We start from the raw sequence: 26,219 nt of genomic DNA, 5'->3' as shown, positions 1-26,219 counted from the left end.
CCATCAGACTCGTGAAGCGTGTCTTGTGTCAGAAGCAAGAAATCTTCCGTACTTGAAATACCCCTCACTCCCTAACATTACGTAGCTATGATCGGTCCCTCTACCAACACGCAGTTTACCCTGGATTTTACCCATCATAAATAATTGAAAGAAGAACTGCTTATGACGGTTAAGAAAAGGAAACTTGAGTATTTCGGACACGTTTTACGTAACTCCAAAAAATACGAGCTCCTGTAACTAATCATACAAGGCAAAGTAGCAGGTAGAAGGAGACCTGGCCGCAGACGCACGTCCTGGTTGAAAAACTTAAGACAGTGGTTTGCTCAAAGCACCAAGTCATTGTTTAGAGGCGCGGCATCCAAAATTAAACTAGCCGTGATGATCGCCAACCTTCGCAAGGAGATGGCACTGTAAGAAGAAGAAGAATTAATTGAAGGAGGTGTTGGCGGTGATGGCACAACACGTGGCCCTGATTAAAATTAATACGTAATAAACTGTGTTAATTTTCTATAAATATCTACATTTATGATAACAAACACAAGGCAGTTTCTAAAACAGTGAACACCGAATTAAAAAAAAAAACTCATGTGTTCAATTCACACGTGGTAGAAGTGAAACCTTCAAAAATAAAGTTTTTATAATTAAAATATGTAAATTACACTTTTTCTCTATCTAAATGTAGGATCTTTTCTTTAAAAAAATATATATTTTAATGTTAAATTTTTATTTATAACTTTAATATCAATCTTTAATTTGGTAAAAATTAAAATAATAAATGTTTGAAATAAATTCACAAGATCCAACGTGGGAGAAAATGAGATAGGAAGCATTATACAGTGTATAAACTTTTAATTAAGTGTAGTACGAAGTTTTCACTTCAAAAAGTTTCAGCATTCGTTATCTACTAATGATTTGTAAATAATCTAATTTTATAATTAAACTACTGACTTGACTTACTTATTTAATTTTCATCAAATCTGTTTTTTTATTTCAGAAAATGTTCAAATCCAAACTAATTTAAAGTTTATACACTGTATAATGCCTCCTATCTCACTCTCTCCCACGCCAAATCCTATTAATTTATGTGTCTGTCTCTTTTTACTGTCGCTTTTTCCGTTGCATCCGGTTTGAAATCACAACGATTCTAAAGAAGTTTCACTTCAAAAACCCTCTTAAATATATTTAATATGTTATAAACTGTTTTCTGGGTTACCTGTTGTAAAAAAGCTGTCAATTAACTTAACTTCTGTAGCCTAGATGCTTAGAAATGATGAATTTTGTTAAGGTACACATTATAAATGCGTTTCACATGACTGTAGGTCGCGCAATCGTGACTAGCGCAGTCATGTGACATCTGTATGGATGCTTGAATTAATCTTAATTAGAAATATTTTTTGTCCTTATATCGAGGTGAATACAGCCTTGCAAAAATTACAGCAAAACACGTACAAAACGTACCTACTGCAAGGTTATACTAGTTCTAACTATATATACTATTATTAATAATAATTAAACTCATAGTCTTTTGACTAGTCTCGTTCTATTGATTGTGTCTATGCAGTGATGAAAGATAGATGAAGCAGTACATACTTTAGTTAAAGCAATCAGAATAATCATTTATGAATAAGAAAAAAATCCTTGTGATTATATGTATTTATACAGATATATAAAAAAAACATTATTCGTGACTACTTGAGAATATTACTTAAATGTAGTGATTATTCATATACTAATAATACTAAAAATAAACTCGAAAACTACTTGCCCGATTATAAAACTTTATCCACTATTTAATTGCTACATTATCCCTGAGTTATGAGTAGCTTATAAAAAAATTCGTTCGAAGACAGAACTCTCCTATATTATTATCTTTCTATAGCGAAAAATTAAGCTCATATATTTAATGTAATTAAAAAAATTAACAATTACAGTAATACATCGTAAACACAAAATACTTTTCTATAAAACTTAGCACTTAAATATTAAAGTAGACCGTGCTAATTTAAAAGGCTTTTCCGACATAAACCTTATTTTGCAAAAAATGGCACTTAACCTACTTTTATTACCGAGGTGAAGAGGTTTTTAATGTCGGATGATAAAACTAAACGGTATAAATTATAGGCTTTTATTTTTATAAGCAGTGTTGGCCTAGTGGCTTCAGCGTGACTCCCCAGGGGTCGTAGGTTCGAACCCGGCTGTGCACCAATGGACTTTCTATGTGCGCATTTAACACTCAGTCGCATGAACTCGGATGCCGTAGACCCAAAACGTCGGGGTGTGTCAGTCACAGAAGGGTGTGCACCTATTGGACCTACCTATTGCTTTGGACCAAGGGTTATAGCGCCACTGTTTTTTTATTTATTTTTATTATCTTAATATATATAAATTACGTGTCACGTTGTTTGTCCGCTATGGACTCCTAAACTACCGAACCGATATCAATCAAATTTTCAAACCGTGTGTAGTTTGATCCAACTTAAAAGATAGAATAGCTTACATCTCAATTTATATTCGCAATATTATTTTATTGAAAAATATTTGTTTATTATTTGATAGTCACAATTCTAACAGATGGCGCTGTGTTGAAAGTATCAACGTTTCACATAAGCTACAATTTAATGGCATAACCACCAAAAAAGCATGGTGGTCCCCATGACTGGTGTTCTCCTACCGTCTCCCTTGAATAGTTTGCTACTATGTAATATAACAAAAACCTTAGCCACAGCAACGCTTGGCCGGTCTGCTAGTGATTACATATATTAAACAACAAAATCATAGTGTAACTACATATAATAGTTTTAATTGTAGGAATAAATAATGTGATCAGGTAATTGTACACCAGATAATCGTCGTCATAACATTATTATGTACATATCTGTAATTTCAATACACATATGAGAGTAGATTGAACAAGCGTATGGTGTAAGTAATTTTGGGAGATATTTTCTTTGTATTTTGGGGGAGGTTATGGACTTATTTAATAATATTACACAAGTAGAGGCGACACACTGATCTAATTTACGCAAGGGAAAGTCTAGACGATTACGTAACAGGGTAGGAGCAACGCTGTGGTTGACGTCATGGCACAGTGGGGTGACCTTGTGTCGTCTATAAAACAATAATGGTAATGGATTATTCATCCTTTCCTTTACTGGCTTTTTATTACGGGGTTTAATTTTACGATGGTCACACTTGTTGAATTACGATTCTATTGACAGCTGTTACGCTAATACTTGTGATAACAACCTTCCCGCTCAATGCATTACATCTTTCAAAATGCAAAAGTTGTCTTTTGGAATGTCAGTCACATGGGTTGGTAATTTAATTTGTTTGGTGTACACATACACTTGTTAATATTTTCGTTTGGTTCAGTGTGCCATGTGCAAAATGGTATGGGCCCACTGAAATTCAGTGTTGCAGATGACAGCAACTTGAAGCTGCGATGGCCCAATCTTTGATTAAAGTGGCGTATCTTTGTTTTTTGTGTGTATGTGTGCTTCTTGTATTCTGATACACTCGTCGTTGCATTGACGATTTTATTAGGAAAAACAAACTCAATCTGGTCTCAAAATCTGTAAGAAGTTTTATATTTTTGAGTATATCTTTCACTAGATTAAGATGCATTTATACAACTATCATAGCTTCTATGACTACTTTTCGTTTGTAATTAACCTATATATAATGCCAATAAAACCATACAAAAATGTATTTATAGTTCCCGCAATTATTTGATTGACAATAAAAAGAACATAAAATTGTTTAAGGAATGAAGGTGAGTGATAAAAGTCTATAATTATCATCACCTAACAAGGGAGAGCTATAAAATAGCCATCTGTTACTTAAAAGAGATTTAAGACAAATATTTTATTACTAGTTCGATGGCCATGAATCACTATTAGATCATGTTTAGATAAACGAATAAGCTGAATTTCATAATTACTTCATCATAGCCTCGTATTTATTTTTCTGGTAGATATTTATTTATTTTATATAACTCGCGATTAGAAGAGAAGATTATACGTGATATTTAATTTATTATTATGTAGTTAAAATATAATAAATAATCCAGTGACCTCAGTTTACAGCCGTTTCTTTGATATTTTGTTTTATACACACATAGATGATCAGCATTTAACACATGTCATCGATTTTGTGGTTTGAGACACGGTTTCCTCACGATGTTTGCGTTCACCGTAGGCGCAACCTCAAGGATAAGGGTCGCACGCTTTAGCCACTTACGCCTGAACCCAATAACCATCTGAGATAGAAATCTTAATCCAAATGTTGCAACAAGTGTGCCAATAACCTATCGATGAATTCTTATAGCCATCTGTCGATACAAGCTATCCATGGGAGGTCGGATCGGTGTCTGTGGATAGACCTTTGTATGAAAATGTCAGTTGTCGAAAGCTCGATTCCAACAGTTAATTATTTTAACAGATTTTAAATTACACCAGTTTTTTAAATAATAAAAAAAACTGTTTGTTATGTTTTAAACATAAACATGTATATTTTAATGTTATTTGTACGGTTTTATTTACTTTATTTGGTTTACATTGATTATCAAATATGAGTGAAAACTCGGTAAAATGGAACGACAAAGAGCATTTTATCCGTCGCCAAAAAAGGTTATTGTGATGCAGATAGGAGATCGAACGACTGTCACGGTCGGATCTCAGATTGTTTTCAATCTGAGATTGTGAATTAATTATTGGGTTCGGGCGTTAGGCAACACTTTTAACATAATATTTCTTCCATTTTGAATGCCTAGAAGCCAAAAGTTATGCATATAAAATCCATAGCTTTAGAAATTTAATATGTAGGATCATCCTCCCAGGACTCTTTATAGCTCCAGCTTCCTTTTACTTTCAACAATGACGTCACCTGCAAAGGGCAAAATGTACCAGGAGAGCAGACGTTTCAAAGAGATCCTGTTTTAGAAAGCTTATTTTGAATTTTGAATTTGGAGTCTATGTTCTAGCATATAAGGCTTAAAGTGGCCTGGTGTCATATTATCCTCTTATGAAAGGAATTAGCGTGTATAGGGGTTTTACTTTTTCGTTTTGTGTTCATTTGATGAGTTACTTGAAATTCAACTGTTAAGTATTGAAATAAGGTTCATATTTGCAATTCCTTTTACCGTAAAATAACGTCAAACAGAGATGGGGATACTATTTTAAGAATAATTCCAGTGGAACAGTATTAGTAGGTTGGTCTTTATGTACTGAAATAATTTAACATCTCCATTTTCTTAGACAAGCTTCGATTACAATTATAAACTTACACCAAATCTAGAACTCCCTTGAAAAATCTTATTGCAGCGATTTAAATAAAGTAGTCTCATTCTGTCAGCGGAATCTGTCTCTTTTCATGACAGCGGAAACACAATTTAACAAAAAGAGACGAAAAATAATAAGTACTTTGGTTAAAAGATTTCATCAATAAGGGGTTAGATATAAATACCTCAAGAAAAAACCGAAAAAAGTCACAGTTTGTAATTTATAATGTACCTATTACAACAACTTTTATTGCAATTTATTTTAATGTTTGTAACTTTTATGTTACCGGTAATAAAAAATTATACTCGCTATACTAAACACGATTATTAAACCATTTTAGGTAAATGGAAATGTGACCTATTTCTAGCTTAAACTAGGTCAGGGGTGTTATAAAATTATGCCGACCTATTCATGATAATGGACATTTATGGGCAGACTGGAATTTATGAGATGGCAGCACTTTGTTTTCACATAGATTTCGAAGCTTTTTATTACCGTTTGTTTTACCATTAATTCATTTTACCATTATGTCAAATCCAATAGGTTTATTTATTTAGTTATTAAGCTTACGACATCACACACAGTACTAAATCTACTAATTATTTTACAAAATCTTACATCTAAAATGTGTGAAAATTAAAATAATAAGTTTCACAAAAAAATAGAAATTAAAAATTAAAAAAAAAACAATTAAAAAATTATTATTTATTTATTAATCTACACCACATCATAATGCAAAGCATTTTCAATCTATCTATTCTAAATACATGACAATTATAGTGAACATAAATTTAACAAAAAATAAATAACTAATACACTTCCAATTAGTGTTTACTAGCAATTGTTGTTGCGTAACGTTTTTTGTTAATCAGCCCATTACCGAATATATTAAGCTATGGATAAGTAATATTTATTCTGTTATGCAAAGAATTCAAATGAGGTGTGCCTGATCTCCTAGATTGACATATGTAAGATACATTAGGTAGACATAATAAAGCAACCAAAATGTTTTATGCCTAACGAAAATGTTTGAAGTATTTCAAAGTTAAGGCGTGGGTTAAACAAACACACAGATTTAAGTAATACTCATTCGGGTCATGAACGCATGTTCTGTTAGAAACAACATTAATGTTAGGAAACAAGACACCTGTTACAATGCTTTTTGTACGTATGTGAAGGTCAGAAATGATTCAGGCAAAAGGTCAGGAAGTCAATCAGCTTATAAAATAAATCATTGTTTGACCAAACCATAAATCTTCTAGAAAAATAACCCTTTCCCGCATTCCAACACGCCCAGCATTTTTGACCCCCATTGTAACCATGCTTTTGACAATTCCTATGCTTGTGTGTGTAAACTGTATTTGTAAGTATCAGATTAGTTGAGATTTGGAGTTGAAAAATATAAAATTTTCCTTTCACAAATATATAATATGTTTCTAGTCAAATGTTATAATATGTTTCTAGTCTGGAAAGTATAGCAAAATAGTGGTGTGAACACACGATTCTCGTTCCTAAAGTCGTCAATTCAATACGCAGTTGCGCACAACAAAATCTATACAAATAACATTTGCTGGTGCGTGGAAGGTATATAAAACAGGTACATTATTTAATCATTTTCTGTATTAAACAAGTCAAAAAAAAAAGAATACTTTTGCCTAATATTCGGCTATTCGGTCAGAGGCCTCGCCGAATATTCGGAATTCGGTATACTGCCGAATATACTATTCGTTGCAAGTCTACTTCATACAAAACTCCAGTATTAGCAGAGACAACAAAATTGTTTCGTATAGTTTTTAGTCTGCAGTATTTTTATTAATCTAAAAGTTGAGGGTTAATCCTAAATGACCTAGTACCAATATAAGGATAGAGACGTTTGTTTAATTATAGTTAATAGATTTGCCCTGTATTCGCTCGCCACTTCCTACTACGTAATGACCATTCGTAATTGCTTGTTATGTTTTGACGCATTTGCGCTGCAAATAATTTAATTTTACTCACACATGTTTCTTTGGATCAATAAATATTACAAATGACATGATATTCGTAAAGAGTAATTACGATATTCTTAACCTACGTAGCAAAAATAATATTAATTAAAAATAAAGAAAACTATAACAAATTAGATAGTTTAGTGTACCTTTAACGCTGGCAGCATTTCCTCGCTGTACTGCGATATTTATTCGTTGAGCGAGGAAAGCAACAGCTCTGGGATCACCGGTATTATCTACCAGGCACTTACGTAAATCTTTAATTAGCGTCTTAGCCTAGCACCTTGAACCCCTCGGTTAAGAGTCTCTACACCAATGGAACAAAATAAAAGTTGCAGGAAAGACTTATATTTTAGCCGTTTATTATGTAGGTAACTGTTGATTATATATTGGTGTCAATAATTATTTAAAAAAAACATATAATGTAGTTAACAGTATAATTCCTATTCGTGCAGGTATAACAATTCAGCGTGGCCATCACACTAATAATTAAAACAAATTTAATGAATTAATAAATACCAAAAATATAATAAAACTTGTTGTCCTACATAAATGCTTACGCCGGCTAAAAGTATGAAATAACACATGATCTATGTATGATAGGAATGTATTCCTTATTAATAAACACGGTTAGTGCTAAGCCGACACCGAAATCCTTTGAAGAGACATCAGTTAAGACTAACACTTGATTCCAGTGAAAGCGATGATAATATATAGCGTAACTATAGAAAATATGTCTTTTTAATAGTAATTTAAAATAAACTGGGTAAAATACCGGTTTTTATAACAAAAAGACAAGAGAGACAAAGACGGCAACGCACTCGCCATCTAGTATTGTGGACTTGGACGGTAGTACTAACATCAGGCACTTTTTGTTCTGTGTTCTAAAAAAAAACAATTTATAATAGTTTATAGCTCATTATTTCTAACTTCCATCAAAGAATGGCCATTACAAAATAAAAATTAATATTCATCGTTGATTTTTAACAAGTGTATTGTACCTTTCCAAGTAATAAATGTTCTTTAAATTACCACAGAAAACTGAGTCATAATATAGATATTTTTCTAATAAATATTCATTATGTATGATCAATCTATTAGTCATTATAATAGTTTTATCTGTTATTTATCTATGTGCGCTTATTTATCGGTACATAGGTTAATTCTTTCAATTTAACTGTTCGTGATAAAAAATATGTATTTCATTTATTTATAAGTTCTAAAACAACGTGTTTGCATAAAATTATACAAGAAAATATGACGTCACAAATGTTACACACACATACCCATCTATTATATTAGACCATACGCAAACCAATGGAAATAAACAAGCAACCAAAATATAAAATAAATAATAACTAATATTAATATCAGTATACTATTTGGATATAATTTTTTTATTAAGGCGTCAGTAGAATTAATGCTATGATTTTTTTCGTATAGCATCAGTTACAGCTCAGCCATTACATACCAATTCCAAACACGTTCAACAAACTGACACGCAGTCTTTCCTCGTTCCCCATAATATCATCTAATTAGTATTCACACTAGAGAGTAGAGCATTCACTCATAAATATACATACAGACAAAATGACGACAGACGTCGCTTATAAAATCACTAATACACTTTAATTGTTGTTGGAAAAAAAGCTTTCAAAACTTTATTGTTACTCTATATTTCAAAGCCTCAAGAAATTATTCGTATAACCTAAAAAATCTTCATAAAAATGTTTAATTATTTTTTTTAACCGCCAGATTTAAAAATACCTTATTTACCCAAACCTCAGCCTTTAAACGCTTTAGTGTTTGCCTGATACTCAGCTTTCTTACTAAACGTGTGTATAAAGAGCATCAAAAACCTTATCTAATATATAAAATTCTCGTGTCGCGGTGTTTGTAGTTAAACTCCTCCGAAACGGCTTGACCGATTCTCATGAAATTTTGTGTGCATATTGGGTATGTCTGAGAATCGGACAGCATCTATTTTTCATCCCCTAAATGTTAAGGGTAGTCCACCCCAAATTTTTTTTTTAAATTTTAGATATTTTTTTATGATAGGTACAGCATTAAAAAATACAACCCCTAGTTTCCCTCTACGATCAACCCCTTTTTTATTATAAATGATATACATGGTAAAATGACGTTTGCCAGGTCAGCTAGTCTTATATAAAAAATTCTCGTGTCACAATGTTAGCTACCATACTCCTCCGAAACGGCTTGACCGATTTTTATCTAATTTTCAATAGGTCTGAGAATCGGCTACTATCTATCTTTCAAACCCCTAAGTGATAAGGGGTGTCCACTCCAAAAAAAATTGTTTTAATTTTTTCGACAATTTTTTTTGTTAAGATTTTTTTGTGCAGCATACAAAAATACATACAACCCCTAATTTTCAACCCTCTCCAAACAACCCCTATTTTTTATTAAAGTAGATAGTTATTTTAATTGAACAAAAAAATGTTTCCAGAAATAATATACATGGCAAAACGACGTTTGCCGGGTCAGCTAGTAGAAATATAAAAAAATTAACCATTTTCGGCCAGCTACTTAAGATTTAAAAGTGGTAATAATAAAAGCAAACATCTCTGTTTCCCACATCCATTACAACCTTGTTAGTTAGAGCTGAGCTTTCGTTACAAAGATAAACTAATAAACTGTGAGTGTTACCTCGGATGGGCGTGTATTGTAGACTTTTATGCTTTGAAATTTACTAATACTATACTGGTATATAAGGCGTTAATAGAATTTTAATCCATTAAGTCGTCGTTTATTAATGACGGTTGGCAACACGGCAAATATAATTATTCTGTTAGTTTATGCACTGGCAGTTTATTCAAAAGAATTTATTTATAATAGTACCTATACATTTTCTTATGTTGGTACTAATTATAAAAAAAACATTTCTATTTATTTTAGTTGTGTTGTTTAGTTTATCTGTGAAGTAATTAAAGAACATATATATGAAGATGAAAGTAAACTTAAATTTCTATTTATATATCTAATACATATTAAATAAACAACAAAGACACAACTGTTTGAATTTTAATTAATAAAGTGTTGGCTGTTTGAAGTTTCTCTACGGGTAAGTCAAAGGTTGTATGTCTGTCTAGTTAACGTCCATAAAAGGAAAGCTTACATTGAATAGAGTAGCGACTTAAAGTCTATCACTATATAGCTTTCCGTACGGTTTCATTCATAAGATATAGCGATTATGTCAGCGAACTATCATCACAATTCGAGTGAAAATATATAAACATTTACCCCCAGTCATACGACACTGTTTCAACGCTGTCAAATGATAAAAATCTGGATATTTCTTCAGCGTCTCCCTTTTTTCATCTATAACGGTTGTCTATGTGTATATACATATATACCGCTCATGTACAACCAGGATTATATTAAAACAATATAATACATTATAAACGTCAATAAATAGTATGTGCAAATTTTTTATATACCTACTGTCAGTTTTTAAAACAAGACGTGTGAAATGGACGAGAGAGGATATAGATAGGTGCATTTTCTAAGTAAACGCTAAAAGAAAAACAATACAGACATTTAAACACGCTATATTCGCTTAAGCATAAAGCCAATAAGTTTTTATATTTATTGTTTTAACTTGCACCAAACATCGGTATTTGTCCAAAGCAAGCTATCCATTATACGACTACTATTTACGGAGATAATGTTTTATGTAAATTATCATTGAGTCAAACGGTTGCTGAGTAAACATGTGAACAATGACAGATAATAATGATAAATTTAATTGTATAAAGAGAAATTGAGCGGATTTAATAAGTGTGCAATTTCGTAATCCCATCTGGGCAGATTGTAATTGATAAGGAATCACATCGAATAAACTGTAATAGTTACAATAAAACATGGTTAAGATCGTATTTCCATATAAAGGAATGGTAACCATGGCAACAAGTATATTAATAAGTACATGATTTGTAAGCTGACCGAGTCCAGAAGATATGCATTTGTCTGCGGTTATTTTGGACTATGGGGTGTAATAATAATAATAATGTCAAGAATAATAAGAAAAAAACCGTGGACTTACGACGATAACATAAATTAATAATAAATATATAAATGTTTTCTTTTTTGTTACAGAAGCGCGCCACTCCATGTACAGCCGTGAGGTGGAAGACATCAACTATGATGATGTACTGGCTGATGAAGCGAGCGATGATGAAGCGCAAAATGATGCTGATGGAGGTACGTATTTCAACTACTTGTGTGGTCTTTTCCGTTATAATAGAAGTCTTTTTAAGTCGTAAAAATCCTAAACTAATTCACTAAAATCCATGTAACATAAATGGACAAATGTGTATAGTATTCCCTGGTATGTAACTTATTGGACTAATTAATAATAACTTATACTAATATTTATCAGATAACGCATCATAATATAGTCAAATTAGTTAGAATTATGCTTTTTACTGATTGAAATCAAAAATCTCAATACAGATTTTAAAAAATATATATTTATTCATAAAAAATAGACCAGTTTAATTGCACCTAAAATACATCATCTCTTTTCAAAACAGCGGAAGCACAATTTGACGAAAGAGTACTTCAGGTGAAATAGTTCAATTAGACTGATTCCTCCATCATTTTCTATTAAATTTTCTTGTACTGCTCTTCTACAGAAGTCCATTTTTAATACTTTGATAGATTAGGATCGCAATGTCAGTAGTACTGGAATCTTCTGTAAAGGCAGTTTTTAATAGATAAGTATATTCGCTTACAGGAAACGATGCCGATGAAGATGTGGAAGATGCAGTGATTGTCACTCAAGCGACTAACTATAGTGTTATCATTGGAAAAACTGTCAGATTGGAGTGCAAAGTTGAACCAGCTGGTAAGACCCCTTATATATGTATTGTTGTTGAGTCCAGTTTTGTCCTATCTCTTGTGACAAATATATTTTAGTGTATCATAATTTAATTATTCAATCGTAATGATTACGCAATAATCGATATCTCACTGTTGAAGTTTCCGTTGGCGCCAAAATAGAAGTTCCGGCGAGCGGATAGAATTTATAATTTGAATTGTTAGTATTTATAGTGTCGACTTAAACGAGTACATAGGAAAGGTTGTTGGTTTGTGTTACAACAAAATATTAAGAATTATTTAAAAATACGTAGAAAAATAAACTTTTATTGTTCAAGATTCAGTCTTCCTACTTTTCACTACCGGAATTGGACATTTATGTTTTAAAATATTTTGAAAACAAATATAAGCTTAATTAAATTTTGTTTATTTATTCGTTACAACTTACAAGCTTTCAAAAATGCATCTTAATAGTATTCGTTTATATTTTAATCTGCAGCTTAGTTTTTATATTAATATTTTTTTTCCATTTGTAAAATGTATTATTTTTTAATTGCAGATGGTGTTGTTGTTCAATGGACAAGGAATAATTCGAAATTCTTTATCGGTACCATGAAACCCACAGAACAGGATTTAAGAACTATCTCAGGACAAAAGAGATTCTTTATGTGTGTATTAAATTAATTTAAACTCATAGTAAATAATTAGTCTTGTAACCCACAAAACAAGTTGCTGACAGAGTATTTATAAAAGTTAATATTATTTATTATCTGTGTAAAGATAAAAAGTTGTCTATGTTCTTTGTGAAGCTTACTAAGCTTAGCTTAGTTGTGTCAAACTAGATACTCAAAGGTAGTGCTTCCAACTTGAATCAATTACAACTAGAAATACAACTACAAAATAACTGTTTCTGGAACATTCTTTATAAGTATTTTAAAGATAAGGACAGAAAGGCGACAAAAAATAAAGTCTAGTTTATGAATTCCACTTTCATCTTATTTCTTAATTTTTTCTTATTTAAACTATTTTAAAACAACTCGAATAACACCAAGTTTTCAACTCTACGTGTATTTTTTATATCTCGATGCTCTTTGATTTATAACACTCAGGTTGTAATAACCTCTAAGTCTCTGTCTCACAGGGTATCTGTTTCGTGATTTTTATTCCATAATATACAAGTAGGTGATCAGCCTTTTGCGTCACACGTCATACATCTTTAGGTCTAAGTCATCCCAATTTCCTCAAGATATTTTCCTTCACCGTACGAGCAAGTGTTAAATCCGCACATTGGAAGACTAGTCTTAGATGGGTCCAGAGCCGTGGTTCGAACGTACGAACATAAACGCTGCCCATACATAATATTATTATTATTATTAAGCCTTTATTGCTGACACCCAGTACAATGTAATAACAATTATTTAAATTACATAAAAAACTTAGTTCTAATAGATAAATAAAACTTAATCTAATACGTCACTTAACCCGTTTTAGGTAGTCAGCGTATCCTGTGACTTGTAGACCTCTTCCAGCTGTTTCCATTCTTTTCTGATATTAGCTCTTCTTGTCCAAGTTGTGCCTCCTATTACCTTTATATCGTCTGCCCATCTCTTGCTCGGTCTTCCTCTTTTCCTTTTTCCATCGCGTGGTTGCCATTCTGTAATTATGTTCTATGTATCTCTCGTCATGTGCCCGGTCCAGCGCCATTTCAATTGCCTTATTTTCTTTATAATGTCTTCTACTTTGGTCGTTGATCTGATCTCTTCTGCTCTTTTTCGATGTCTCAGTGTTACACCACATAATACATACATAATAAGAAAACACTAAATAAAGCACATTTTAAAATTTTGCAATGGAAACCTCTCCAATAAACGATCTCTTCTAGGCAAACCAAATTTTAATAATTAAAATATATATTTATAATAAATGATTGTTTTGATAAATTACAGTGCGGCGAACTCCACTGACCTCCTCATAAAAGACATACAATTTGAGGACAGCGGTTTCTACAAGTGTGAGATACTTCAGGCGAATCCACCCTCTGTTCAACACCACATTGCTATTCTGGAGTCAGCTAAAATTCTTCGTGAGTATACCTATAAAACACAAATATTCCGTATTGTAAATCAAAGTTTCATCATCGGACGTTGAGGCAGAATACGAAATTCCAACCGTACTTCGACGTCCGTCGTTCCACAACTTAGCACAACTTATTTGAAACCAGCTGCCCACTGAAGTATTTCTGAAACAAATCGACTTAGGTGCCTTCAAGAAAAGAGCTTACAAATTCTTTAAAAGGCCAGCAACGCAGTCACGAGCCCTCTGGTATTGAGCGTGTCCATGGGTATCACTTAACATCTGGTGCTTCTTGTCCGTTTACCCTGTCTTCTATAAAGAAAAAAACTCCAGTTTTAAAAGCATTTTTTGTAAGCTTGAAATGTTTATAAATAGTTTATCTCTTAAAGTGTTTTCTATACATATATGTAGTACAATGAAAATGTATATAAAGAAATATATAGAATTTATGTACCAAATTTCACCATTTAGGCCATTCGGTCGGTATCCTCAGAAGTCAGAACCCATCCGAGGCGGAAAACAATTTTTTTTTTAATAATTCGTGCTATGACCAGGAATCGAACTAGCTAATCAACACAACTAGTATTTGTATACATCGACATTTGATCGTTTTCTTATGTCAAATTGTCCAACTTCAGGCTTTTACGCATCAGACAACGGCGTCGTAAGAGAAGGGAAGGACCTCCTCCTCACTTGTGAGGTCTCAGGGTCTCCTCCTCCACAAATCCTCTGGTCTTGGGGTGGTATTGATGGGGTAAGTCTATTTCTATTATTTAATTAGGTCTATGTATATATCATAATTATAGACTCACGAAAGACAAACTTTTTTAGGAAAACTTTTTGTTTCGTAATGCAATTTTATTTATTTTTTTGTGTTTCGTTGTCAATTGTCGGCGCAAACAAATTATATTTAAATGTAAAATAAATAATCTATAAAAATATTTTAAAACTTATAGTCTTATTAGAAGGTACGAACATCGTATATTGAAACCGGCTATACTTGTGTACAATACAAACAAACAGACATTGACACTAACATCTTTGATATGACATGTTGAACGCGGAAGCTGGGACGAAAATACATTACTAGATTTTATCGTACCTACTGTTGACGCAAATATGAATGAATTAACTTTCATTCAACGGTTTCTAAGTATTGAGAAACACTTTAAAGTAACAATAATAAATAACTAAATACTTTTTAAGAATCGATACACATCGCAACACACATTTTTCTTTACATAACTTATTGTAATAATAATAACTCTTAGTTAGAGTTAGTGACACTTCGGTCTTAGTTGCGTGTGTAAAAAGTTATACTTCTTTGGCGTAACAAGATCCAATTTATTCTACGTTTGTAGAAAAAACGACACAAACAATAGAAAAAACTAAAATGTTGACTATAGCTAACTTCAGGTTGACGGTTTTTTGTGACGGTGTGCACGCGCATCGTAAAAATTTACTCATCAATTTTCCCTAAAGCTCCAAAAAGAAGTATAACTTCAAAAGAAACAAAAAACTATAGGGCATGGACAGCATACCAACAAGATGCGATTATTGTACAATATTGTGTAATAAATTAAATTGTGGAATTTAAAATGTATGATGAAGCGCTTTTAAGCTTTGTTTCCGCTAATTTCTCCAATTCCTCTGCTCGCGCATTTCTTGCAATGCCTATACGTATGCCGGCGATGAATGACGTGGTTGTAGCCAAATATACGTAACAAGAATAAAAATTATTTAGACATATTTTATTCTGACTTCGCTTCGCGGAAAAAATTCCTTTTCTTTAAAAGGCTTCGATAATCTTCGGTACTTATAAAGTATATGCAATGTTTATGCAAATTGCGGATTCAATAATGAATGAGTAACATCTTGAATGCACGATAACCGCCCACGCTCATTGTGATGCAATGTTAAGCCACAAATACATTTAGGTACGGGAATCGAAGCAAATAATAGTAATATTATGCTTTCATAAATTGGTGTTAATTGTTCTCGGAGAATCAAGCCCAGAAATAGTTTTTTTGGGATTTTTTCCTCACTTAACTTGCGAGAACTTTGCGGTTGGGAAACGCAAATTCTATCCCAGTTGCATAGTAAAACAACAAAAATTTTACAATATGATAAGCAGGGATAAATTAAAATTTTATTAAATTATTATGGGTGACAAGTTTTAGCCCCATCTAAAGCAATCCTAATACTATAAGAACATAAATAAAGCAGTCGAAACAGTTGTTTAATTATCTAATAAATTCGAGAATCATTAGAATTATTAAATTGTTTAGCACACTGTAAAACAAAGATAAATAACTAATTGTGTACAAGTTGTGAGTTGTCAATGATTGTCAGAAAAGTTTCTTCGAGAAACTTCGACGCAACCTAACTTATAGGATAAACATAATAATCAGATAAATATTTGTTAACAATGCTAAAACAGTAACACAGCCAATCAAAATTTCTTTATAAACATTTAAAACCAATTTATCGAGATTAATAATCTCACCTTAAATACAATTCATATAAATTGTATTAAGCAGTTGTTTATACAAAGTATACGCGATTCAATTGAATCAAAGTACGTAACAAATTGACAAGGATAGATAACGCCTGTCTGATTGATTTATATGAACATTACGTATCAATGAAACTTTGCTTTTAATCAATACTATTCATGACTTAGAGAATTAGACAAACATAATTTTTTTAATATAATCGATTCATTTATAGTGTTAATTATTTAGTTGGCCTAGTGGCTTCAGCGTGAAACTCTCACGAACTCACACAGCTGTTTTCGCATCGGCGGTCGCTTCTGAAAAGGTGGGAGCTTGTACTTTATTGTTTATCAGAATGCCAAATCATAAAATGACTGCTTCACGACTGATTTGAGAGCGACCGCCGATGCGAAAACCGCTGTGTGAGTTCGTGAAGTGAGTTACAGAATCGCAGGGCTGAGGTCGTAGGTTCGATCCCCGGAAGTGCACCAATGGACTTTCTTTCTATGTACGCATTCAACATTTGCTCGAACGGTGAAGGAAAACATCGTAAGGAATTCGACATGTCTTAGACCCAAAAAGTTGACGGCGTGTGTCAGGCACTGGAGGCTGATCACCTACTTGCCTATAAGATTTAAAAATGATCATGAAACAGATTCAGAAATCTGAGTACAAGACCTAAAGAGGTTGTAGCGCTATTGATTTATTTTATTTTATTATGTTTTGTTGTCAATCATCTCTTTTCTATTAAATTTTTAGCTGTTATAAAAATATCAGTGTGTGTACTATAGAAATAGGTTTTAAAGTTAGATTTTTAGTTGTTCGGAGATGTGTTCTATATTTAAAATTAACATTTACAGGATTATATATACTCCTAAATGGAATTAAAATAATTTTCCCATATGGCAAACAGTATTTCAAACCAATTCGACTTAGGGTCCTAGGGCCGCCAAGGCACTTGCGAGCCTTCTGGCAATGTGTCCAATGCCCATGGGCGGTATTAACATCAGATGAGCCTCCTGCCCGTTTGCCCATGTTATATATATAAAAATGTTTATAATAAATACGTCGTACATAATATTTCTATAGTTTCATATTAAACTTTAAAAAAATATTTCAGAACCAAAACCAACGTTTATCAGAAAAAGACGGAGAATTCACGGCTAACAGTGTACTCCTACGAGATGTGAAGCACGAAAACTCAGGGAAATATTACTGCTATGTATTCAACAATGTTGCTCACGCGCAGGCCGAGCTCACCGTCAATGTTTTACGTGAGTATAACTATTATTAAAAATATGTTACGACGAAATGTCTGCTGAATTTTATATTAAATCCCTCTACAGTCTATAGCGATAACTTTATAGTACTACACGCATATCAATGTTACTATTCCTTAGATATAATTGCGTAAAATCTTATCTATATTCATTCAATTTGAGTAATGTCCTCTGAAATCGGTGGTGCATTTATTACATTTTGTTTTTGATATCGATAAAAGTCTCTGAGAATATTTTTGTATACTATAACTTTATAATTAATTTGTTTCAGGCAAACCTAGAGTCCATGTACACAGAACTGTCATTAACTCTGACATCAATGTTGAAGCTGTGCTGCAGTGCTCTATCCATGATGAACTGGCGTAAGTAGTATTTTTCTATAATACATTTATTTTAATTAAAATTTAAGTATAATAATTATTCATATTAATTCCCCCTTTATCTTTTCGACGCCTGCTCTATCTATAGCACTTTCTAAAGCGCACCACCTCTTTGTGGAGCTGCCAATAGAGACATTTCCTATTTTTTCATTAGTGTAATAAAAGAGTATTATTATTTTCTTAAAGGCCGGAAACATATCCGTAATGCTTAAAAAAGAACGCAGAACCTCTTATTTTAGTCAGTTAGGATCTCATATTAACTTTATTTATTTTATTATTAACAATGAGACAGAGCGATGTGTTGGAAAGATGTAAAAAGTACTTATAATTCAAAAACAATCACAATATAGAGATATACAAAAATATTTTTTGACTTAGGGTCTAATTATAAACTCAATTTAAGATATAGATTATTTATTAAAATTAAAACCTCCTAACAATTCGTCTTTTCATTGTGTAATAATTTTAATATAGATTTGTATTACTATAAATTATTACTTAATTTACTTGTGAAAATGAATAAAACAAAAGCGCCTTTTTCCTTAATTATAGCAAAGATGTTCTCATACATTACAGTTCTCACATCCGCTGGTACAAAGACGGCAGGCTAATCAGTGACTCCTCAAGCCAGTACATCATCAGCACTGAAGCCCAACACTCCAACTTGACTGTCGTTCCCACATCTGATCAAGACTTCGGTACTTTTACTTGTGAAGTAAGTCTTAAGAGATTTTCCGTATTTGTGTATTTTAACATATCGGAATATTTAGTTATAGTAATAATTTTGTTTTATTAATAAATAATAATTACTGGTTGATAAAGATCTTCGATATATTTATTGAAACAATTTAATTCACGGCTCAACACAGTTTTGCGTTGAATAATATATTAATAACTAAAAATCACATATTATATTACTGTAATTTTCCAATTACATAAATTACTCATTTAACATTCTTACAGAAATAACTTAATCCTTACTTAAAGTAAGAACTATGTAGATATTAGCCAACCTCCACTTTACTCTACAAAAGTGAGCAAAAGTTTAAAAAAGAAAATGATTATTTGGAATTAAATTTAACCTAAGTACCAACTCCGTACCACCCTTTCAGGCGGAAAATCAGAACGGCAAGCACAACAGGTCCATCGAACTCGTACAGAGTCCGGTAGTCGAAAGTTTCAGTAACGATGGACCAAGACTTTCTTGGACTATCCACTCCCACCAGCCGTTGGAGGAAATTGAACTACAACTGAGGGATTTGAACGGGGTAAGAACTCACTAATAGTTTTATCTATCCTGTCCTGTGTGTGTCTGTTTCCTTATTAAAAGATGTGGAACTATCTCGAAGTAATTTATTTTTAGAAGCCCACAGAAGCTGCTACGCAAAGGTTCAAAAGCGTGTCAATACGACATTCGTAACTTATTGAACTAGCTGAAATTAATATTAATAATAGTCTCGTCTTAAGAGCAACTTTAAGAATCTAATAACATAATTAGAACAAAATATATAGCATTAAAATGCCAAAGAAATCTTATATTAAACATTATATTACAATGTCTCTCTCTCTAAATCGGTAACTCATGTCTAAGTATCGTGCAGCTGTATAGTAAGAACTGGCGAGAATAATTTTTGTCTACCAATTTCGGTTGCGCCTGCGCTTGTTTAACGTTGTATAATTTTGCGGACGAGTCTTTGACTTAATCAGTCCACCTCGTCGGTAAACGTCCACGCAATCTTCTGCCTTCGCTGATGCCAATTACGACGAGCTCCTCCAGATTCTCGTCGCCCCTACGCATTGTGAGACCAAAGTATATAATAATGCAATATGTCATATTAAATGCCGAAAGCGCCGACTGATTTATGACTTAACACCAAGAACTATATAAAAAGTTACGAATTTAATTTATAGAAGAAGATAAATGTTTATCAATTGCCTGCCTGCCTTGAGAGGTTAGGATGCAAGCAAATAAAATACCGGATCAAAACGTTTCTGAACAGATGTTCTCTGAATTCAGAGAACGTTCAGAAACGAGTGCTAATACATTTAATTTTGAAATACGGGAGTCATTGTTTACGCAATATGTATAGTGCAAGAGTTTAGCGCACTTAAATGGACTATATTCCGTGTTATAACCGTTAGTAAAAACATTTTGCAGGAAGGTGAATGGAGGACTCTCAGTGTACCACTTCCCGATCGGAGACATCACGAGTACGAGATGATCTACTCTCTAGAGGATGCTGAAATCGACGCCGGCAAATACGAGGCCACACTCAAAGTGAAGAATAACAAGAGTTGGAGCGAACACACCAACCCCACCATTGTTGATATCGGTGAGTTGGTAATTTGTGCTCTATTCTCTGAGTTCTAAGGCACAATATTACGCTTTTGTTTTAATTTTGATTTATAAACACGATTTTTGTTTTAATTTTGATTTATAAACACGATATTTGTTTTGAGTTTTTTAAGTAACCAACACTTTTTATAGTTTTTTTAGTTTTTGATTTTTTGTTTTGATTTTTAGAAGCGCAAGCGCAGTACATCAGACCGGCATCAGGTAAGGAATGCTTTTATTTATCTGACTTCAAGTGGAATAAAAATGTTTATTCATAGCTAAGAATGATGAAATTACTTTAAAAATTTTGGTCTTTTGTATATAGTTTGTTACGTTTGTCTCTCTACCCAAAACAAAAATATAGCTTGTTTTGAGAAGAATTACTTGAACAATTACTTAAATGCTGTTTGCTTTAAATATTCCCACAATATTACGATACTTATCTAGTTTTTCAAAGCATTTTTTTACAAATAATTTAGAGTTTAGAAATAAATCAATTTTCTTTAAACACTTTTTATACTGGTTAAATTATAGCAACTTGTTATAATAAATATTAATTTGTTACAGTATACCTACCTGGAAGTGGCCATTCGATCAGACCCTCGTTAATCCTTTTCCCCCTCATCTACTTGTTGGTGCGACTCTAAATCCATTAATAGTTTTAATTATTTATTATTAGAATTATTAACACGCTTTCTTACTTCATTAGTCAAGGTAAATTAAAACGGCCCTTAACAGGCCTTTAATTACGCAATTAGTTTAGCCTGTGATTAAATTGATTTTCAATTTTGCGTTAATCGTGACGGGAAGAAATAATAACAGGTTTGATTGACGTAGGTAATTTACCTTTACTTTGATGCGTAAACATTTGAATAATTTACTGATAATTATAGTTTTTTTATAATATTTATAAATCAGAATAAAGCAGTGGCAATTCTTTAGCTTATAAACCACAGCTAAAAGCTACCATTTTCGTTAAATTTTGATAAAATTCTAAAAATATCAAAATTATATTAAAGAAAATTTCCGTAGAAACAGAAAATCACTCAAATCTAAGAAAGTTTAAAAATAAGCCATTAATTTTCCATTTTTTTATTTCTGTAACACAATATATTTAGACGTAAAAAACGTATAGATATACGAAAACTTTACAATGAGGCTATACCTTGACCAATGATGTCAGAAATCAGTTCGCTTTTGAATGTAACACATAATTTATCCATCACATAAATTCCATAAATGTATAAAAAATTGTACAAGTACAAATGAAATTTTAATCTAAGCCAAGATACTTAATCGTATTAAAATTTTAAAAGTGATTAGTGATATAAATTCCAGGTGCAGTTCTACTCATACTTTTTGTAAATATTTAATTTTATACATCGCTCTAATAAAACATTGTTTTAATAACCGATCGTTAAACTGACGGACGGTTAAATTTTAGAATCGGTTGTTCCTACAATGAACAGTCTCACTTTAATTATAGTTATTAAAATCATAGGTAATTATTACCAAAGTGTAATTAAGTTAATCGCGACTAGTTTAAATAGTTTATTTTGATTAACGCTTATAAATATTTATTCGGTTCAATAACCGTTTGCTATGTAACTAATTTGTAAGGCGTACTCAAAGTCAGAGTAGTTGACTCTGAGTGTGGCTAATGTTAATAGTTATTAGTGACAGTTTTATTATGTCAACTCTATGGGCAATGCGTGCCAATATAAAACGCACAATTACCCAAATTTCACTATAGTTTAAAGTTTGGTGAAGTAATGAACCCATAGATAAATCTTAGAAATAGAAATTGCCCATAGAGAAATAAGGCCATAATACAATGAGAATATACCAGTACTAGCCTTAAAGTGTGCCTAAACTTTAGTTCCCAAAGGTGCTAAAACCTTTCCATACGCTGTTAATAATTAGAAGCATTTTAAGGAAACTTCTATTTAAATAAAAACGTCTTTATCGGATATATATGGCGATTTTATTATATTACGTTTAGCGTAAAGTTTACAAACCAGTAATTTTAATTAATATACTTTTATTATACGTATTATTTTTTAAGTAATGGCACGTTGGCAACATTTTATTAAAATACATTATTCTTGATAATTCAACGACTAGATATAATGTAAATGACTAGTCTATGCTTTTAATGTAATGCATTTTAATCAAATTCATAATACAATAGAAAAGCCATATTTTGTATAATTTCCCGAGTTTTAGGGAAGTGACATAGAGTATCTAAAATATAAGTATTATTATCATGTCACTAATTTCTGAATCTTTATAATTTTGTTGTGCAAAAATATATTGAAGAGCCGAATATTCAAAGGAATATAAATTAATAATATATGCGATTTACCGAACAAAATATTAAACTGTGTTTAAAAATAACGACAGATTAACGTGTAAACATGGCCACTTTATTAATCCAGTACTATATTTGGTTTCTAAATAAATTCGTATAATACTTTTAACCAGCTAAATTATGTATAATTTGTAGTATTGCTTGTAAGACATCGTTATAATAAGTCTAATCCAGTTCCAAAATAGGAGCTATTACCGTTTAATTTAATAACTATTATGTTCACAAATTATGTTTTTTCACTAGAGTTTAAAGCGCATGAACCTCGCTCAGACCAACAAAAAATTCTTATAAAAGGCATTATTACCATTTATGGGAATGTTAATATAACACTTAGGTACTTCATTGGAGATAAAACTGAAGGCAGCATTTTCGAGTATTTCTTGTTAAAGTTATGTCAATATACAATATTTTAAATGTTTCGAACAAATCTTCGCAGCAACAATATTAAAAAATATCGGGAATTAAAACGATTGATTTTAAGACAAAATATTTTTTAGGCTCGACCCATTCGATTGAGATAATAATCACGTAATGAGTTAATACATTTTCCATCGCGACAACGAAAAATTGGGCTTGTCCTACTAACTTGTGATTTTTTATTGGTCTGAGAACGTGTGTAAACATCAAGTGCTTTGTAATATTAGAGATCTATTAAAACGGCCCTGATTTAATAATTGATGTACAAGTTATATTGTGCCTTCGCTATATTAAAATAGAAGGTGATATTTTGTCTTAATAAATCATTAATGTTTGTAAATAATTACACATAATTTCTTGTTTTATTTCATCCCCAAAATATGTAATCTAGATTTGTTTACAGGTATAATTTAAATTAGATACCATAAAAAAAACATTTGAAGAACTTATATTACACCCATTGTTCGGCATCTTGGCAAAAACATAATATTTAATAAGAAAATTACTTATTAATACATAACGTTAGTCGAATCCCATGCTAAAACAAAAGTTTTTATTACATTAAATTATAAATTTATTTCATAAATTAATTTATTTTTTAAACGATTGTAATTAATTCGAAAAAGAGTGCCGGAGAGTTTATTGCCAGTTCTTCTCTTCCGTTCTACGCCCTTGATTTGAGATAGGCAGTAAATGTAAAATTAGAATCATTTCATATATATTTATTTTTTGACGTTCAAAGTGTACATTTTGTTACCTATAGGAATAAATGATTTTTGAATTTGAATTTCTCGGTATCGCTACACAGGCTCCTGAAATACAGTTCTCACAACAGGAATCTTGCGAAACTTTTTTCTTGCGTTATCTGTTTTTGGAGATAATTAAAATTATTATTATATTTTTTGGAGATAAAAAAAGGTAACCTGTGTAAACTATTTGTATGAAAAATTTGCGTGTTTGGGGCGCTGTAATGGAAACGATTACATCAACATCAATCAAGCAGTGTTGCAAGAAACAAATCGTTTATGTACTAATTATACATTTGGTTTCACTAAACTTGTATAATTAATATTAATGAGACCGTTTAGGTGGAATTTTCTAACTGATTACTGAATTTACTTATCGCATCGAACATTTTTCAGTCCTGTTTTGTTTTTTATCACCTTGGCGCATTTGAAACTGATTTACCTTTAATTAAAGTTGTAATCGATTCTTATCTTTTTTGTCGGATTATTATGTACAAATTGCTTGCGTATTTTCTAATCTACATATTAAAATGTGTGTGCTATGGTTTTCAACCAACTGAAAGAAACCAAACGGAATGTAGGTTTTAAATGACCGTCGTTTTGGGCAAATTTTGAGTTTTTGATTTAAATGTCTGTTTACTGAGTCGTAATGACTTTTAAGTTAAAATAGTTACAAATTATTATTATAATGCCACTTATAAGAGAACTTTCACAATTAATATAATTTATTAGGGACTGTTAATTTTTTTTTGTAGCAGGGGCAAACGGGCAACGGGCAGGTTCTAAAAATTGTTTGGTTTTAAAAATTGGTACGCTCTTGAAGGACCCTAAGTCGAATTGGTTCGGAAACACTTGAGTGGGCAGCTGGTTATGATTGCTTAGGATATAAACGTAAAAATCTTATGTGAAACTTTACTTTTCGTGAACACAGAAGACAGACTTGACGAAAATCCTAGAAAAAACTTGAGTTGTACAGAGACAATCATTGGATTTCACTGGTGAGAAGTTACTTGGACCATAATTCCGCGATTTGGGCTCCCTATGAAACTAAGTATAAGGCGAATGTGGAGCGGGTACAAAACAATTTTTTTAAGCCACAACTATCTTAGGATGTACCTTGTTACCCACTGATGAATCCGACCAGTTCTATGGGCTAAAATTAACTTAGAGTATGCCCAGAACTCGCGCTTGCGATGTCCTTAATATAAGTGTTACATGGCAAGGACATTACCTCAAAAGGCAACATCGTCCGCCGTTACTTCATGTGCCCACAACTACGACTAACCTTCTGAAAAGGGCACATATGTTTCGCTATATTACATTAGTCAACAAACTACATAGGTAACGAACCTTATTATTGTTCGTTGAGTGATCTGACAAAAGTTCTACGATTTATTAATGTCTATAGTAATATTTTTTTCATTACGTAATTCTTTAGCTTGTTTTTCCTAATTAATTTCTTATGTTTGTTTTTTGTTTCGTGCGTACGTTTTTATTGGCTATGCATTCGTGTTGATTTAAGGTCACCTGTTACGACAGGATGTGTTTTGTAAATAAACCAATGTATTACAATATTTACATTATTTGACGTTTCGATTGATGAAATAATATAAAACTTGTCATATTATCTACAAAATTAAAACAAAACAACGTTATAAACAAGTTTCTTATAAAACTGATGTCACTAGTATTTTTATTATTTATTCAAAATATTTATTTCATCAATGACAATAAATTTACGAATTTTTTTTGGAACCAACAACAGAGCTGGTGCGGCTTGTGATGCGGCTGAAAAAGCTAAAGCCTGCAAATACAGGGGTCTAGGCTCCGAATACGATTTTGTCCCATTCGGTGTCGAGACCCTTGCTCCGTGGGGTCCTAGCGCTATAAGGCTTTTGGAAATATCAAAAAGGTTAGTCGACATCACAGGAGACCAAAGAGCTGGCAGCTACCTCGGACAAAAAATTAGTCTAGCTATTCAAAGGGGGAACGCTGCCAGTATCTTCGGAACTTTGC

The 26,219-nt window shown here is 31.9% G+C and overlaps 1 protein-coding gene across 2 annotated transcripts in view; it reads left to right on the top strand.

The window, feature by feature from the left end:
• LOC125052327 (protein amalgam-like) overlaps positions 1-23,810 on the top strand; it is a 108,398-nt gene extending 84,588 nt beyond the window's left edge. Inside the window, exons 3-14 of one of the 2 annotated variants that reach the window (XM_047653095.1) lie at positions 11,384-11,488; positions 12,024-12,134; positions 12,666-12,774; positions 14,053-14,189; positions 14,818-14,933; positions 17,795-17,948; positions 18,226-18,316; positions 18,911-19,049; positions 19,447-19,602; positions 20,493-20,667; positions 20,859-20,891; positions 21,237-23,810. In XM_047653095.1, coding sequence (XP_047509051.1) covers positions 11,384-11,488; positions 12,024-12,134; positions 12,666-12,774; positions 14,053-14,189; positions 14,818-14,933; positions 17,795-17,948; positions 18,226-18,316; positions 18,911-19,049; positions 19,447-19,602; positions 20,493-20,667; positions 20,859-20,891; positions 21,237-21,316 — 1,406 coding nt within the window. In that variant the 3' untranslated portion in view covers positions 21,317-23,810. The remainder of the gene's footprint in view (positions 1-11,383; positions 11,489-12,023; positions 12,135-12,665; positions 12,775-14,052; positions 14,190-14,817; positions 14,934-17,794; positions 17,949-18,225; positions 18,317-18,910; positions 19,050-19,446; positions 19,603-20,492; positions 20,668-20,858; positions 20,892-21,236) is intronic. The other variant, XM_047653096.1, reaches the window with a different exon arrangement.
• Positions 23,811-26,219: the final 2,409 nt, after the last annotated feature.

The sequence above is a fragment of the Pieris napi genome, chromosome 9, assembly GCF_905475465.1.
Source record: "Pieris napi chromosome 9, ilPieNapi1.2, whole genome shotgun sequence".
Classification (NCBI taxonomy): Eukaryota; Metazoa; Arthropoda; class Insecta; order Lepidoptera; family Pieridae; genus Pieris; species Pieris napi.
Note: the sequence above shows the minus strand (reverse complement) of the source record. Positions and strands in the feature narration are given on the sequence as shown.